The sequence below is a fragment of the Melanerpes formicivorus genome, unplaced genomic scaffold (assembly GCF_026170545.1).
Source record: "Melanerpes formicivorus ecotype bairdi unplaced genomic scaffold, bMelFor1.0.p_v2 SCAF_82, whole genome shotgun sequence".
Classification (NCBI taxonomy): domain Eukaryota; kingdom Metazoa; phylum Chordata; class Aves; order Piciformes; family Picidae; genus Melanerpes; species Melanerpes formicivorus.
Window position 1 is genome coordinate 2,327,542 of NW_027142434.1, and position 15,759 is coordinate 2,343,300.

General features: G+C 64.4%; 1 protein-coding gene across 3 annotated transcripts in view; it reads right to left on the minus strand.

Moving 5' to 3' along the window:
- The window catches only part of CEPT1 (choline/ethanolamine phosphotransferase 1), a 65,883-nt gene that overhangs the window by 46,929 nt on the left and 3,195 nt on the right, over positions 1–15,759 (minus strand). For all 3 annotated transcript variants that reach the window (XM_068164729.1, XM_068164728.1, XM_068164727.1), the window contains exons 2-3: positions 14,113–14,517; positions 1,066–1,213 (exon numbers count right to left, since the gene is read on the minus strand). In XM_068164729.1, the coding sequence (XP_068020830.1) occupies positions 1,066–1,213; positions 14,113–14,511 (547 nt within the window). In that variant the 5' untranslated portion in view covers positions 14,512–14,517. The remainder of the gene's footprint in view (positions 1–1,065; positions 1,214–14,112; positions 14,518–15,759) is intronic.

The window sequence follows — 15,759 nt, forward strand, 5'->3', positions numbered from 1 at the left end:
GGCCCTGCTCTGCCTCAGCTCTCCTCTGACCCTGCTCTGCCTCAGCCCCACTCTGGCCCTGCTCTGCCTCAGCCCCGCTCTGGCCCTGCTCTGCCTCAGCCCTGCTCTGGCCCTGCTCTGCCTCAGCCCCACTCTGGCCCTGCTCTGCCTCAGCCCTGCTCTGCCTCAGCCCTGCTCTGCCTCAGCTCCAAACCCTTCCCCCTGGGCCTGGCTCCATTCCCCCTCTGCAGAAGTCTCTCTGCAGCCTTCCTGCAGGATCCCTTCAGCTCCTGGCTGCAGCTCTGAGTTCCCCCTGGAGCCTTCTCCTCTCCAGGCTGCACAGCCCCAGCTCCCTCAGCCTGTGCTCACAGCAGAGCTGCTCCAGCCCTTGGAGCATCTCTGTGGCCTCCTTTGGCCTCTCTCCAGCACCTCTGTGTCCTTCTGCTGCTGGGGACAGCAGAGCTGGAGGCATGATTGGAGGTGAGGTCTGAGCAGAGCAGAGCCCAGGGGCAGAATCTCCTCTCCTGCCCTGCTGCCCACCCTGCTCTGGCTGCAGCCCAGCACACAGCTGAGGGCACTGCTGGCTCCTGGGGAGGTGCTCAGCACCCAGAGCTGGAGCAGGATTGGAGGGGAGGTCTAAGCAGAGCCCAGGGGCAGAATCCCCTCTCCTGCCCTGCAGCCCAGCACACACCTGAGGGCACTGCTGGCTCCTGGGGAGCTGCTCAGCACCCAGAGCTGGAGGCAGGATAGTAGGGGAGGTCTGAGCAGAGCAGAGCTAAGAGGCAGAATCCCCTCTCCTGCCCTGCTGCCCACCCTGCTCTGGCTGCAGCCAGCACACAGCTGAGGGCAGTGCTGGCTCCTGGGGAGCTGCTCAGCACCCAGAACTGGAGCAGGATTGGAAGGGAGGTCTGAGCAGAGCCCAGGGGCAGAATCTCCTCTGCTGCCCTGCTGCCCAGCACACAGCTGAGGGCACTGCTGGCTCCTGGGCAGCTGCTCAGCACCCAACACCCCCAAGGCCTTTTCTTCTGAGCTGCTCTCAACCCACCCTGCACCCAGCCTGGATCTGTGCCCCCAATGTGACAATACCTGTGGAAAGTGAGTCACAGCCATGATCAAAGAGCTCTCCTAAGGGGGAGCTGCTGTTTGTCCTTCTTGCTTGTTTTCCATCTATGGCATCCAGAGACTGGTAGATGAAAAGGCCACAGGCACAGGCAATGTATGCCCAGGGAGGTGCCTGCAAAGAGAGGGCAAGCAGAGGAAAAGATGTTACACACCTGGAAAGGCTGAAGGTGACCACCCCAACCCCCCCTGCAAGAGCTCTTCAGCTGCACACTGCCCCCTGCAGCCCCCAGGGACAGCCCCAACCCCAGCTGCTCCCAGCCCCAACCAACCTGCCCTGCCCTGCTGCCAGCCCTGGGGCAGCTCCCAGCTCTCTGGGCAGCCTGGCACAGGCTCTCCCCACCCTCAGCACCAAACATTTCTCCTTCTCTCCACTCTCAAGCTGCCTCTTCCAGTTCCAAACCATCTCCCCTTGGCCTGGCACATCAGGCCCTGCTCTAAACTCTGTCTCCAGCTTTCTTCCAGGCTCCTTTCAGCACTGCAAGGCCACCAGGAGCTCTCCCTGGAGCCTTCTCCTCTCCAGGCTGCACAACCCCAACCCTCCCAGCCTGGGCTCCCAGCAGAGGGCTTCCAGCCCTGCCAGCACTGCTGTGGCCTCCTCTGGCCCTGCTCCCCCAGCTCCCTGCCTGTGCTGAGGGCTCCAGAGCTGCCCCAGCCCTGCAGGGGAGGTCTCCAGGCTGCACAGCCCCAACTCTTTCAGCCTCTCCCCCAGGCTCAGCAGCCAGCCCCAACTCTTTCAGCCTCCTCTCCCCAGGCTCAGCAGCCAGCCCCAACTCTTTCAGCCTCCTCTCCCCAGGCTCAGCAGCCAGCCCCAACTCTTTCAGCCTCCTCTCCCCAGACTCAGCAGCCAGCCCCAACTCTTTCAGCCTTCCCTCCCCAGACTCAGCCAGCCCCAACTCTTTCAGCCTCTCCCCCAGACTCAGCCAGCCCCAACTCTTTCAGCCTCCTCTCCCCAGACTCAGCAGCCAGCCCCAACTCTTTCAGCCTCCTCTGCCCAGGCTCAGCAGCCAGCCCCAACTCTTTCAGCCTCCTCTCCCCCAGGCTCCCAGCCCCATCTGTCTCATCCTGTCCCCACAGGAGAGGTTCTGCAGCCCTCTCAGCACTCCTGGCCAGCAGCAGCTTTCCCAGTTCCATGCTCCTGACCTTCCTGCAGAGGCCCAAGCAGTGCCAGCCTGGTGACCCCACAGGCTGCTTTCCAGCTCCTTTCCAGCCTCTGGAGCAGAAACCACAACAGCCACAAGAGCCAGAGAGCTGCCCTGAGCCTCTCCCAGGTCCCTCATTCATTTAGCTGCCATGGGTGGAGCTCCTGCAGCCTCCCCTTCTGCCACACTGCATGAAGAGAGCATTTGTGAGCACCTTCAGCTTAGAGACCACACCAGGAAGCTCCAAGCCCAGCCAGGCAGCTCAGTCAGAGCTGACTCTCCTCTCACAAAGCTCTGGGATGCAGCTTGGGCCACACAGCCATGAGTCACAGCAGCTTAAAGCTCCCTCCTCCCAGAGCTTGCATTGCTCCTGCTGCTGTAGCTCACCAGAACATTTCATCCTGCCTCAGAAGCTGGCACCAGGCTCTGCTTTTGGCAGACCCAGCCAGCTCTGGCAGCCTCAACACAGGAAGGGCAGGGGCCTGATGGAGCAGGTCCAGAGGAGGCCACAAAGATGAGCAGAGGGCTGCAGCACCTCCCCTGTGGGGACAGGATGAGAGAGTTGGGGCTGCTCAGCCTGGAGAAGAGAAGGCTCCAGGCAGCCTTCCAGTACCTGAGGGGGGCTCCAAGAAGGCTGCAGAGGGACTGCTCCCAAAGGCCTGCAGGGACAGGCCCAGGGGCAATGGTTTGAGATCAGAGCAGAGCAGGTTGAGATTGGCTGTGAGGAACAAGTTCTGCCCCAGGAGGCTGCTGGAACACTGCAGCAGGCTGCCCAGGGAGGGGGCTGAGGCTCCAGCCCTGGAGATATTCCAGGTGAGGCTCTGAGCAGCCTGATCCAGAGGAGGATGTCCCTGCTGGCTGCAGGGGGCTGGACTATAAAGGTGACCTCTGGAGGTCCCTTCCAACTCAAAGCATTCTGTGATGCTCTGACTGCCAGGGTGGAGGTTTCACAGCACCACAGAATGGGTTGGGAGGGACCTTAAAGCTCAGCCAGCTCCAACCCCCTGCCATGGGCAGGGACACCTCCCACCAGCACAGCTTGCTCAGGGCCTCATCCAGCCTGGCCTGGAACAGGGGAATGGAATCCTGCATGCACCTCCCACTGGTGCTCCATGGAGCTGGGATCTGACTTCCTTAGGTCCTCCTTACAGCCACTGGGATGTGCTGCCCAGGGAGGTGCTGGAGTTGCTCTCCCTGGAGACCTTCAAGCACAGCCTGGAGGAGGCAGCCAGGGCCATGGCCTGTTGATGGGACAGGCCTGGGGGAGAGCCTGGACTGGATGATCTTGGAGGCCTCTTCCAACCTGGCTGATTGTAGGAAGCCTCCAGGAAGCTCTCTGCTCTTTGTGCCTGCAGCAGGTTCCACAGCTCCCTCCCAACCCAACCACACTGCCAGGGGCTGCACCTTGGCCACAGCAACCCCAGGCAGAGCTACAGGCTGGGGGCAGAGTGGCTGAGAGCAGCCAGGCAGAGAGGGAGCTGGGGGGAGTGGTGGATGGTAGGCTGAACAGGAGCCTGCAGTGTGCCCAGGCAGCCAGGAGGGCCAAGGGCATCCTGGCCTGCAGCAGGCAGAGTGTGGCCAGCAGGAGCAGGGAGCTCATCCTGCCCTGTGCTCAGCACTGCTCAGGCCACACCTGGAGTCCTGTGGCCAGCTCTGGGCTCCTCAGGTCAGGAAGGAGGTTGAGCTGCTGGAAGGTGTCCAGAGAAGGGCAACAAAGCTGGGGAGGGGTCTGGGGCACAGCCCTGGGAGGAGAGGCTGAGGGAGCTGGGGTTGCTTAGCCTGCAGAAGAGGAGGCTCAGGGGAGACCTTCTTGCTCTCTGCAACTCCCTGCAGGGAGGTTGGAGCCAGGTGGGGGTTGGGCTCTTCTCCCAGGCAGCCAGCACCAGAACAAGAGGACACAGTCTCAAGCTGTGCCAGGGGAGGTTCAGGCTGGAGGTGAGGAGGAAGTTCTCCACAGAGAGAGTGATTGCCCATTGGGATGTGCTGCCTGGGGAGGTGGTGGAGTCCCCATCCCTGGAGGTGTTCAGGAGGAGACTTGACAGGGTGCTTGGTGCCATGGGTGAGTTGATTAGGTGGTGTTGGGTGATGGGTTGGACTCCATGATCTTGGAGGTCTCTTCCAACCTGCTTTATTCTATTCTAGATTTCCTCTTTCCCCCTCCCCAAAGCCTCCTCCCTTGCACCAGGCAGCACTTTGCTGGCTGGGGTCCCCCTGAGCAGGCAGCAGAGCTCTTTGTGCCTCAGCCTCTGAAGCTGCTAAGCAGCAACCACATCCCCTTGGCCACACCTTTCCTGAGCAGGAAGGAACAAGTCCCCTTTGAAAGGAGCTGAACCCAGAGCGAGCTCCGGGGAAGAGAATTTACATCTGAAAGCAAAACTGCTCTCAGGAGGGGGGAGGGGGGGAGCAGAAGCTATTTCTGGCCTTTCCAAGCCCCATTTTCCTCACCAGAGAGCTTCCCAGCATGGCAAAGGCAGGAGCTCCCAGCTCCACCACCTCCCTCTGCCATATGGGGAAGCAGAGCAGCTGAAGCCACCTCAGCAGGAAGTCCTTCTGCAGCTGAAGTGAGGAAACAGCTCCCTGCCCCCCCTGCCCCTGCAGACCCCAGGCTGCTGAACAGCCAGCAGGGCTGGGAGGCACAGAGCCGCAGCCAGCAGCAGGGCTGGGAGGCACAGAGCTGCAGCCAGCAGCAGGGCTGGGAGGCACAGAGCTGCAGCCAGCAGGGCTGAGAGGCACAGAGCTGCAGCCAGCAGCAGGGCTGGGAGGCACAGAGCTGGGAGGCACAGAGCTGGGAGGCACAGAGCTGGGAGGCACAGAGCTGGGAGGCACAGAGCCGCAGCCAGCAGGGCCGGGAGGCACAGAGCTGGGAGGCACAGAGCTGGGAGGCACAGAGCTGGGAGGCACAGAGCTGGGAGGCACAGAGCCGCAGCCAGCAGGGCCGGGAGGCACAGAGCTGGGAGGCACAGAGCTGGGAGGCACAGAGCTGGGAGGCACAGAGCTGGGAGGCACAGAGCCGCAGCCAGCAGGGCCGGGAGGCACAGAGCTGCAGCCAGCAGCAGGGCTGGGAGGCACAGAGCCGCAGCCAGCAGCAGGGCTGGGAGGCACAGAGCCGCAGCCAGCAGCAGGGCTGGGAGGCACAGAGCTGGGAGGCACAGAGCTGGGAGGCACAGAGCCGCAGCCAGCAGGGCCGGGAGGCACAGAGCTGCAGCCAGCAGCAGGGCTGGGAGGCACAGAGCTGGGAGGCACAGAGCTGGGAGGCACAGAGCTGGGAGGCACAGAGCTGGGAGGCACAGAGCCGCAGCCAGCAGGGCCGGGAGGCACAGAGCTGCAGCCAGCAGCAGGGCTGGGAGGCACAGAGCTGGGAGGCACAGAGCTGGGAGGCACAGAGCTGGGAGGCACAGAGCTGGGAGGCACAGAGCCGCAGCCAGCAGGGCCGGGAGGCACAGAGCTGCAGCCAGCAGCAGGGCTGGGAGGCACAGAGCTGGGAGGCACAGAGCTGCAGCCAGCAGCAGGGCCGGGAGGCACAGAGCTGCAGCCAGCAGCAGGATTGGATGCAGAGAGCTGCAGCCAGCAGCAGGATTGGATGCAGAGAGCTGCAGCCAGCAGCAGGATTGGATGCAGAGAGCTGCAGCCAGCAGCAGGGTTGGGCTGAGGCTCCCTCAGCACAGCTCAGAAGTTTCAGCAGCAGCCCAAACCCCTCTGCACCCCTGGGTTCACTTGGGGCTCCTGCTCAGGGGGCTGCTGGAGCAGGGCTGGCCTGAAGCCTCTCTCTTCAGCTGGCTCACAGCCTCAGCCCCCAGCTAACACTGCCCAGGGGGCAAGGAGAAAGGGAACAGCAAGCCCCAGCAGGATGCCAGCAGCTGGGAAAGGAAGGAGCTGCTCCAAGTGCTCAGAACCACAGAACCACTCAGCTTGGAAGAGTCACAGAACCATCACTCTGGTTGGAAGAGTCACAGAACCATCACTCTGGTTGGAAGAGTCACAGAACCATCACTCTGGTTGGAAGAGTCACAGAACCATCACTCTGGTTGGAAGAGTCACAGAACCATCACTCTGGTTGGAAGAGCCACAGAACCATCACTCTGGTTGGAAGAGCCACAGAACCATCACTCTGGTTGGAAGAGCCACAGAACCATCACTCTGGTTGGAAGAGCCACAGAACCATCACCCTGGTTGGAAGAGAGCCTCAGGGTCACCAAGTCCAACCCAGAAGCCTGCTCCACAAGGGTCAGCCCTAAGCCACAGCCCCAAGCCCCACATCCAAACCACCTTCAGACACCTCCAGGCCTGGGGGCTCCACCACCTCCCTGTGCAGCTCATTCCAAGCCCTGACCTCTCTTGTTCCTACTCTCCACTCCAAACCTCCCCAGTGGCAGCTTGAGGCTGTTCCCTCCTGCCCTGCCACTGATGCCCTGGGAGAAGAGAGCAGCAGCATTCACTCCTCAGCTTGCACCTGCCAAGTCCCACAGGATGTTGTGCAACTGCTTCAGCAGAGGCCTGCAAGAGACAAACATCTCTGCAGCAGGTCAGAGGTGGAGCAGGGACTCAGTGCCCCATGTGCCACTGGGGGGTGGGGGTCAGAGACTGGCTGGAAACAAACTCCTAGAAGCATGGAATGGTTTGGGTTGGAAAAGGCCTCCAAGGTCATCCCAACCCCCCCATGGCCACCAACCCCTGGCCCCAGCTGCCATGGCCACAGCTTGCTGCAACCCCTCCAGCCATGGGGACTCCACCACCTCCCTGGGCAGCCTCTGCCAGGCCCTGACCACTCCTCCAGCAAAGACATTTGGCCTCCTCTCCAACCTCAGCCTCCCCTGCCACAATTTCAGGCCAGTTCCTCTCCTTCTGTCCCCTGAGCCCGGGGAGCAGAGCCCAACCCCCCCTGGCTGCAGCCTCCTCTCAGGGAGCTGCAGAGAGCAATGAGGTCTCCCTCAGCCTCCTCTGCTCCAGGCTCAACCCCCCCAGCTCCCTCAGCTGCTCCTCTGCAGCTCATCCAGTCCTGCCCCACTGCCAGAGCAGGGCTGGAACAGCAGAGGTGGCTCTGGGTCTCTGAGCACCTGAGACTGGGGAGAAGAGCCCAAGCCCTACCCCAGTCTCACAGTAACACCAAGGTTGGAAGAGACCTCAAAGATCATCAAGTCCAAGCTGGCACCACAGACCTCATGGCTAAACCATAGCTCCAAGTTCCACATCCAATCCCCTCTGGAACACCTCCAGGGATGGGGACTCCACCACCTCCCCAGGCAGCACATCCCAATGGGCAATCACTCTCTCTGTGGAGAACTTCCTCCTCACCTCCAGCCTCAACCTCCCCTGGCACAGCTTGAGACTGTGTCCTCTTGTTCTGGTGCTGGCTGCCTAGGAGAAGAGCCCAACCCCCACCTGGCTCCAACCTCCCTGCAGGGAGTTGCAGAGAGCAAGAAGGTCTCCCCTGAGCCTCCTCTTCTGCAGGCTAAGCAACCCCAGCTCCCTCAGCCTCTCCTCCCAGGGCTGTGCCCCAGACCCCTCCCCAGCTTTGTTGCCCTTCTCTGGACACCTTCCAGCAGCTCAACCTCTTTCCTGACCTGAGGAGCCCAGAGCTGGCCACAGGACTCCAGGTGTGGCCTCAGCAGTGCTGAGCACAGGGCAGGATGAGCTCCCTGCTCCTGCTGGCCACACTCTTCCTGCTGCAGGCCAGGCTGCCCTTGGCCTTCTTGGCCCCCTGGGCACACTGCAGGCTCCTGTTCAGGCAGCTGTCAATCAGCACCCCCAGCTCCCTCTCTCTTTGGCAGCTCTCAGCCACTCTGCCCCCAGCCTGGAGCTCTGCCTGGGGTTGCTGTGGCCAAAGTGCAGCCCCTGGCACTGGGACTTGTTGAATGCCATCCTGTTGGCCTCTGCCCAGCTGTGCAGCCTGGCAAGGTCCCTCTGCAGAGCCCTTCTGCCCTCTCACTGACCAACTGCAAGCTCCTCTCAGGGAGCTGTCTGTGATTGTGGCCAACCCATGTCCCCAGCAGGCAGAGCTCCCTGCAGAGCAGTCCAGGGATCTCCAAAGCCAGAACCCAGCCCCATAGCAGCCACAGGACACTCTGTGCCCCATAGCAGCCACAGGACACTCTGTGCCCCATAGCAGCCACAGGACACTCTGTGCCCCATAGCAGCCACAGGACACTCTGTGCCCCTGCCCCAGCCCCCCAGGCAGGTCACTCAGACCAAAGATTAACACAGACTTCCATGCAGCCTCCTCACACCTCTCTGCTCAGGAGGGCAGCTCAGCTCCCCCAGCACCTCACCCACTGCAGCCAAGCCTCTGCTCTGTGCTGCTCACCCCACTGCTGCTCCAGGCCAGGCTGCTGCTGCCCTCCTTGCCCCCCTGGACACCCCCTGGCTGCTCTCCAGCTGCTGGCACCCAGCACCCCCAGGGTCCTTTCTGGACATTTGGCCTCCTCTCCAACCTCAGCCTCCCCTGGCACAATTTCAGGCCAGTTCCTCTCCTTCTCTCCCCTGAGCCTGGGGAGCAGAGCCCAACCCCCCCTGGCTGCAGCCTCCTCTCAGGGAGCTGCAGAGAGCAATGAGGTCTCCCTCAGCCTCCTCTGCTCCAGGCTCAACCCCCCCAGCTCCCTCAGCTGCTCCTCTGCAGCTCATCCAGTCCTGCCCCACTGCCAGAGCAGGGCTGGAACAGCAGAGGTGGCTCTGGATCACTGAGTGCCTGAGGCTAGGGAGAAGAGCCCAAGCCCTACCCCAGAATCACAGAATCACCAAGGGTGGAAGAGACCTCAAAGGTCATCAAGGCCAAGCTGTCACCACAGACCTCATGACCAAACCCTGGCTCCAAGAGCCACATCCAATCCCCTCTGGAACACCTCCAGGGATGGGGACTCCACCACCTCCCTGGGCAGCACATCCCCAGGGCCAATCTCTCTGGCTGGGAAGAACTTCCTCCTCTGCTCCAGCCTGAACCTCCCCTGGCACAGCTTGAGACTGTGTCCTCTTGTTCTGCTGCTGGGTGCCTGGGAGAAGAGCCCAACCCCCACCTGGCTCCAACCTCCCTGCAGGGAGTTGCAGAGAGCAAGAAGGTCTCCCCTGAGCCTCCTCTTCTGCAGGCTAAGCAACCCCAGCTCCCTCAGCCTCTCCTCCCAGGGCTGTGCTCCACAGGGGCTGAAGAAAGCTTCCTCTGCCCCAGGGAGCTGAGCTGGGTGACTGCAGCACACAGCAAGCAGCCTCTCTGCAGCTCAGTCCTGTGCCCCAGCTCAGGCTCCTTGCAGTGGTGCAACTCCTGCAGGGCTCACAGAGCCTCAGCTCCCTGCCAGTGGAGTCCCCTTGTGCCTCTTGTGGTGTGCTGACTCCAGACCAGAGAGCTGAAGGTGTCTGACCCCCCAGGCAGGGAACACAAGCAGGCAAAGCCCCTGGAGGCAGCTGCAAATCCACTTCCCTCCCTGTGCTCAGGCACTGGGGGAGGCTGCAAGGCTCCTGCAGCAGCTCCACCACAGCCTGCTGTGGAACTAGGCCTTGGCTGCCAGCATCACTGAACCACAGAAGTCTTTGGGGTGGAAAAGTCCTGCAAGATCCAGCCCAGCACCAACCCAACCTCCCCCCAAGGCTGCTTCAAGATCTCTCACCAGGAGAGTTCCCCCCAAGGTCTCCTGAGCACCAGGAGCAGTGCTGGTGCCAGGGACTGCTCAGGGCTCCTGCAGCTGGCAGCTTGTTGAGGTGGCTTAGTTCCTGTCACAAGAGAGGGCAAATTCTAACCCAGATCACAGAAGTGTTCAGGCTGCCAAAGCCTTCTGAGAGCATCCAGGCCAACCCCAACCCAACCCCCCCATGGCCACCCAACCCTGGCCCCAGCTGCCATGGCCACAGCTTGCTGCACCCCCTCCAGCCATGGGGACTCCACCACCTCCCTGGGCAGCCTCTGCCAGGCCCTGACCACTCCTCCAGCAAAGACATTTGGCCTCCTCTCCAACCTCAGCCTCCCCTGGCACAATTCCAGGCCAGTTCCTCTTGTCCACCTTGACCAAAGCTCCACTCAGGCAGCAGCCTGCTCACCCCACAGCCTGCTCACCCCACAGCCTGCTCACCCCACAGCCTGCTCACCCCACAGCCTGCTCACCCCACAGCCTGCATGCCCTTGCTGCATCCAGGTGCTCCCAGAGGCACACACATCCCACAGACTGGCAGAAAGGAGTTGAAATGCAAGAAGCCAGCAACAGCCTCAGAGCTGCCTGCCAGGCCCTGAAGGGATCCTGCAAGAAGCCTGCAGAGAGACTTTTCCTGAAGAGACAGGAGCAGGGGCAAGGGGCTGGAGGGGAGGCAGGAGCAGGGTGAAGGGGCTGGAGGGGAGGCGAGGAGCAGGGGCAAGGGGCTGGAGGGGAGGCAGGAGCAGGGTGAAGGGGCTGGAGGGGAGGCAGGAGCAGGGGGAAGGGGCTGCAGGGGAGGCAGGAGCAGGGGCAAGGGGCTGCAGGGGAGGCAGGAGCAGGGGAAGGGGCTGGAGGGGAGGCAGGAGCAGGGGGAAGGGGCTGGAGGGGAGGCAGGAGCAGGGGGAAGGGGCTGGAGGGGAGGCAGGAGCAGGGGCAAGGGGCTGGAGGGGAGGCAGGAGCAGGGGCAAGGGGCTGGAGGGGAGGCAGGAGCAGGGGCAAGGGGCTGCAGGGGAGGCAGGAGCAGGGTGAAGGGGCTGCAGGGGAGGCAGGAGCAGGGGCAAGGGGCTGCAGGGGAGGCAGGAGCAGGGGGAAGGGGCTGCAGGGGAGGCAGGAGCAGGGGCAAGGGGCTGCAGGGGAGGCAGGAGCAGGGGGCAAGGGGCTGCAGGGGGAGGCAGGAGCAGGGGCAAGGGGCTGCAGGGGAGGCAGGAGCAGGGGGCAAGGGGCTGCAGGGGAGGCAGGAGCAGGGGCAAGGGGCTGCAGGGGAGGCAGGAGCAGGGGCAAGGGGCTGGAGGGGAGGCAGGAGCAGGGGCAAGGGGCTGCAGGGGAGGCAGGAGCAGGGGCAAGGGGCTGCAGGGGAGGCAGGAGCAGGGGCAAGGGGCTGCAGGGGAGGCAGGAGCAGGGGCAAGGGGCTGCAGGGGAGGCAGGAGCAGGGGCAAGGGGCTGCAGGGGAGGCAGGAGCAGGGGCAAGGGGCTGGAGGGGAGGCAGGAGCAGGGGCAAGGGGCTGGAGGGGAGGCAGGAGCAGGGGCAAGGGGCTGGAGGGGAGGCAGGAGCAGGGGCAAGGGGGCTGGAGGGGAGGCAGGAGCAGGGGGAAGGGGCTGGAGGGGGAGGCAGGAGCAGGGGGGAAGGGGCTGGAGGGGGAGGCAGGAGCAGGGGGAAGGGGCTGGAGGGGAGGCAGGAGCAGGGGGAAGGGGCTGGAGGGGAGGCAGGAGCAGGGGGGAAGGGGCTGGAGGGGAGGCAGGAGCAGGGGGAAGGGGCTGGAGGGGAGGCAGGAGCAGGGGGAAGGGGCTGGAGGGGAGGCAGGAGCAGGGGGAAGGGGCTGGAGGGGAGGCAGGAGCAGGGGGAAGGGGCTGGAGGGGAGGCAGGAGCAGGGGGAAGGGGCTGGAGGGGAGGCAGGAGCAGGGGGGAAGGGGGCTGGAGGGGAGGCAGGAGCAGGGGGAAGGGGCTGGAGGGGAGGCAGGAGCAGGGGGAAGGGGCTGGAGGGGAGGCAGGAGCAGGGGGAAGGGGCTGGAGGGGGAGGCAGGAGCAGGGGGAAGGGGCTGGAGGGCAGGCAGGAGCAGGGGGAAGGGACTGGAGGGGAGGCAGGAGCAGGGGCAAGGGGCTGGAGGGGAGGCAGGAGCAGGGGCAAGGGGTGGAGGGGGAGGCAGGAGCAGGGGGCAAGGGGCTGGAGGGGAGGCAGGAGCAGGGGCAAGGGGCTGGAGGGGAGGCAGGAGCAGGGGCAAGGGGCTGGAGGGGAGGCAGGAGCAGGGGCAAGGGGCTGGAGGGGAGGCAGGAGCAGGGGCAAGGGGCTGGAGGGGAGGCAGAGCAGGGGCAAGGGGCTGCAGGGGAGGCAGGAGCAGGGGCAAGGGCTGCAGGGGAGGCAGGAGCGGGGGGAAGGGGCTGCAGGGCAGGCAGGAGCAGGGGGGAAGGGGCTGCAGGGCAGGCAGAGCAGGGGCTGCAGGGCAGGCAGGAGCAGGGGCTGCAGGGCAGGCAGGAGCAGGGGCTGCAGGGCAGCCAGAGCAGGGGCTGCAGGGCAGCCAGAGCAGGGCCTGCAGGGCAGGCAGGAGCAGGGCTGCAGGGCAGGCAGGAGCAGGGCTGCAGGGCAGGCCAGGAGCAGGGCTGCAGGGCAGGCAGGAGCAGGGCTGCAGGGCAGGCAGGAGCAGGGCTGCAGGGCAGGCAGGAGCAGGGCTGCAGGGGAGGCAGAGCAGGGGCTGCAGGGCAGGCAGAGCAGGGGCCGCAGGGCAGGCAGAGCAGGGGCTGCAGGGGAGGCAGAGCAGGGGCTGCAGGGCAGGCAGGAGCAGGGGCTGCAGGGCAGGCAGAGCAGGGCCGCAGGGCAGGCAGAGCAGGGGCTGCAGGGGAGGCAGAGCAGGGGCTGCAGGGGAGGCAGAGCAGGGGCTGCAGGGGAGGCAGAGCAGGGGCTGCAGGGGAGGCAGAGCAGGGGCTGCAGGGGAGGCAGAGCAGGGCTGCAGGGCAGGCAGAGCAGGGGCTGCAGGGGAGGCAGAGCAGGGCTGCAGGGCAGGCAGGAGCAGGGGCTGCAGGGCAGGCAGAGCAGGGGCTGCAGGGCAGGCAGAGCAGGGGCTGCAGGGGAGGCAGAGCAGGGGCTGCAGGGGAGGCAGAGCAGGGGCTGCAGGGGAGGCAGAGCAGGGGCTGCAGGGCAGGCAGAGCAGGGGCTGCAGGGGAGGCAGAGCAGGGCTGCAGGGCAGGCAGAGCAGGGGCTGCAGGGGAGGCAGAGCAGGGGCTGCAGGGGAGGCAGAGCAGGGCTGCAGGGCAGGCAGAGCAAGGCAGCAGGGCTGCAGGGCAGGCAGAGCAGGGCTGCAGGGCAGGCAGAGCAGGGCTGCAGGGCAGGCAGAGCAAGGCAGCAGGGCTGCAGGGCAGGCAGAGCAAGGCAGCAGGGATGCAGGGCAGGCAGAGCAGGGCTGCAGGGCAGGCAGGAGCAGGGCTGCAGGGCAGGCAGGAGCAGGGCTGCAGGGCAGGCAGGAGCAGGGCTGCAGGGCAGGCAGAGCAGGGCTGCAGGGCAGGCAGGAGCAGGGCTGCAGGGCAGGCAGGAGCAGGGCCGCAGGGCAGGCAGAGCAGGGCAGCCAGAGCAGGGCTGCAGGGGGCAGGCAGGAGCAGGGCTGCAGGGGGCAGGCAGGAGCAGGGCTGCAGGGGGCAGGCAGGAGCAGGGCCCGCAGGGGGCAGGCAGTGCAGGGGCTGCAGGGCAGGCAGAGCAGGGCCGCAGGGGAGGCAGAGCAGGGCTGCAGGGCAGGCAGGAGCAGGGCTGCAGGGCAGGCAGAGCAGGGCTGCAGGGCAGGCAGAGCAGGGCTGCAGGGCAGGCAGGAGCAGGGCTGCAGGGCAGGCAGGAGCAGGGCTGCAGGGCAGGCAGGAGCAGGGCCCGCAGGGGGCAGGCAGGAGCAGGGGCCGCAGGGGAGGCAGAGCAGGGCTGCAGGGGGCAGGCAGAGCAGGGCCAGGCTGCAGCCCAGGGAGAAGCTCTTCAGTAGGAGGCTGCTGAGACTCTGGCACAGGGAGGTTGTGGCTGTCCCCTCCCTGGAGGGTGCTCAAGGCCAGGCTGGATGAGGCCTGGAGCAGCTGAGGCTAGCTGAGAGGTGTCCCTGCCCGTGGCAGGGAGGTTGGAACAGAGGCTCCCTGAGGTCCCTTCCACCTCCAGCCCCTCTGTGCTGCTCTGCCAGCTGCAGGCAGGCCCAGGGGAGAGCTCTCCCCCAGGAGCAGAAGCCAGCAGCAGGACCCAGCGCCAGCTGCCCGCTGGGCAAGGGCAGCCCCAGAGCCAGCCAGCAGTCCCCAGACTTACCTGCTCTGTAGCTGTGGGGCAGTAATATACTAACAGCAGAGTGGTAAAGATGTTTATTAGCAGTCCAATGATGGTGATGAGGTTGGGGGCAATCCAGGCTGGCACTCTCCCAACTAACCATTCCCAGTAACCTTGCATGAGAGGCTCAAGCAGGGAGCGGCCTGCGCTCTGGTACTTGTGCTCCTCCAACCGTTTCAGCTGGTGCTTGGAGAGGGGAGGGGTGGGCAGCTGCACCAGTTTGCTCAGCACACATCCAGCAGCAGCAGGACCATGAGCACAGCCTGCCACAGACTCCAGGTGGGACTCCCCACATCGCCTCTTGACGCCGCGCTGCCCGCTCATGGGTCGGGAGGCCTCGGGGCTCTGGCTCGGCAGGGGGCAGCTGCTCCACACAACCATAAGACCCTGCAAGACAGGGAGGGGGGCAGACATGCTGCAGGTGAGAGGGCACAAAGGAGAGCTCTGCAGACAGCCAAAGTGCCCAGGTGCTGCTCTGAGCAGCTCTTCATTAGCCAGCAGCAAAGGGAGAAGGCTGAGTCAAAAGCAGAGTGGCCAGAAGCGGAGCTGGGCTGCAGCCAGGGCAGGGGAGAGAGCAGCACAGGGAGGGGATTCTGCCCCTCTGCTCAGCCCCCACCTGCAGCACTGCCTCCAGCACTGGGGCTCCCAGCACAAGGAGGGCCTGGAGCTGCTGGAGAGGCTCCAGAGGAGGCCACAGAGATGAGCAGAGGCTGCAGAACCTCCCCTGTGGGGCCAGGCTGGGAGAGCTCGGGCTGTGCAGCCTGGAGAGGAGAAGGCTGCAGGGAGACCTCAGAGCAGCCTTGCAGGACCTGAAGGGCTCCAGGAGAGCTGGAGAGGGACTTGGGCCAAGGGCTGGGAGGGACAGGAGGAGGAACAATGGCTTTGAGCTGGGAGAGGGGAGACTGAGAGTGGAGAGGAGGAAGAGATTGCTGAGAGTGAGGCTGGGGAGAGCCTGGCACAGGCTGCCCAGGGAGGCTGTGGCTGCGCCCTGCCTGGAGGGCTGGGAATGAGGCCTTGAGCAAGCTGGGGCTGGTGGGAGGTGTCCATGGCAGGGGGTTGGATCTGGCTAAGCTTTGATGTCTCTTCCAAGCCAGGCCACTCCATAACTGTGATTTCTCTGAGCTCTCCCTTGGAAAGCAAAGTTTAGAGACCTGCTGGGGGGGGGGAGACCAAAGCCAAGCACTCTCCAGGGGCTAAACAATGGTTAAGGTTTCAGCTGTTTGCCTCCCTTGCTGCTCACTGAAGCAAATACCCTGCAGCCAGCAGCCTGAATTTCAGCAGCAGCAGAAACTTACACCACAGCAGGGACTTAAGTTACAGAGCAAGGCACAGGCAGTACCCTGGCCTCCTCTCATGGGAGAGCTAGCTGTCCCTAACAGACAGACAGGCAGACAGACACCACTTCAGCCTCTCAGCAGCTCAAACACAGAGCAGCTTTCAGCTCAATAGGTTTGGAGAAGCTCTGTCTCAGAGCAGCCTTCAGCAGGGCTGGAGAAGCTCTGTCTCACAGCAGTCTTCAGCTCAACAGGGATGGAGAAGCTCTGTCTCAGAGCAGCCTTCAGCAGGGCTGGAGAAGCTCTCAGAGCAGCCTTCAGCTCAGCAGGGCTGGAGAAGCTCTGTCTCACAGCA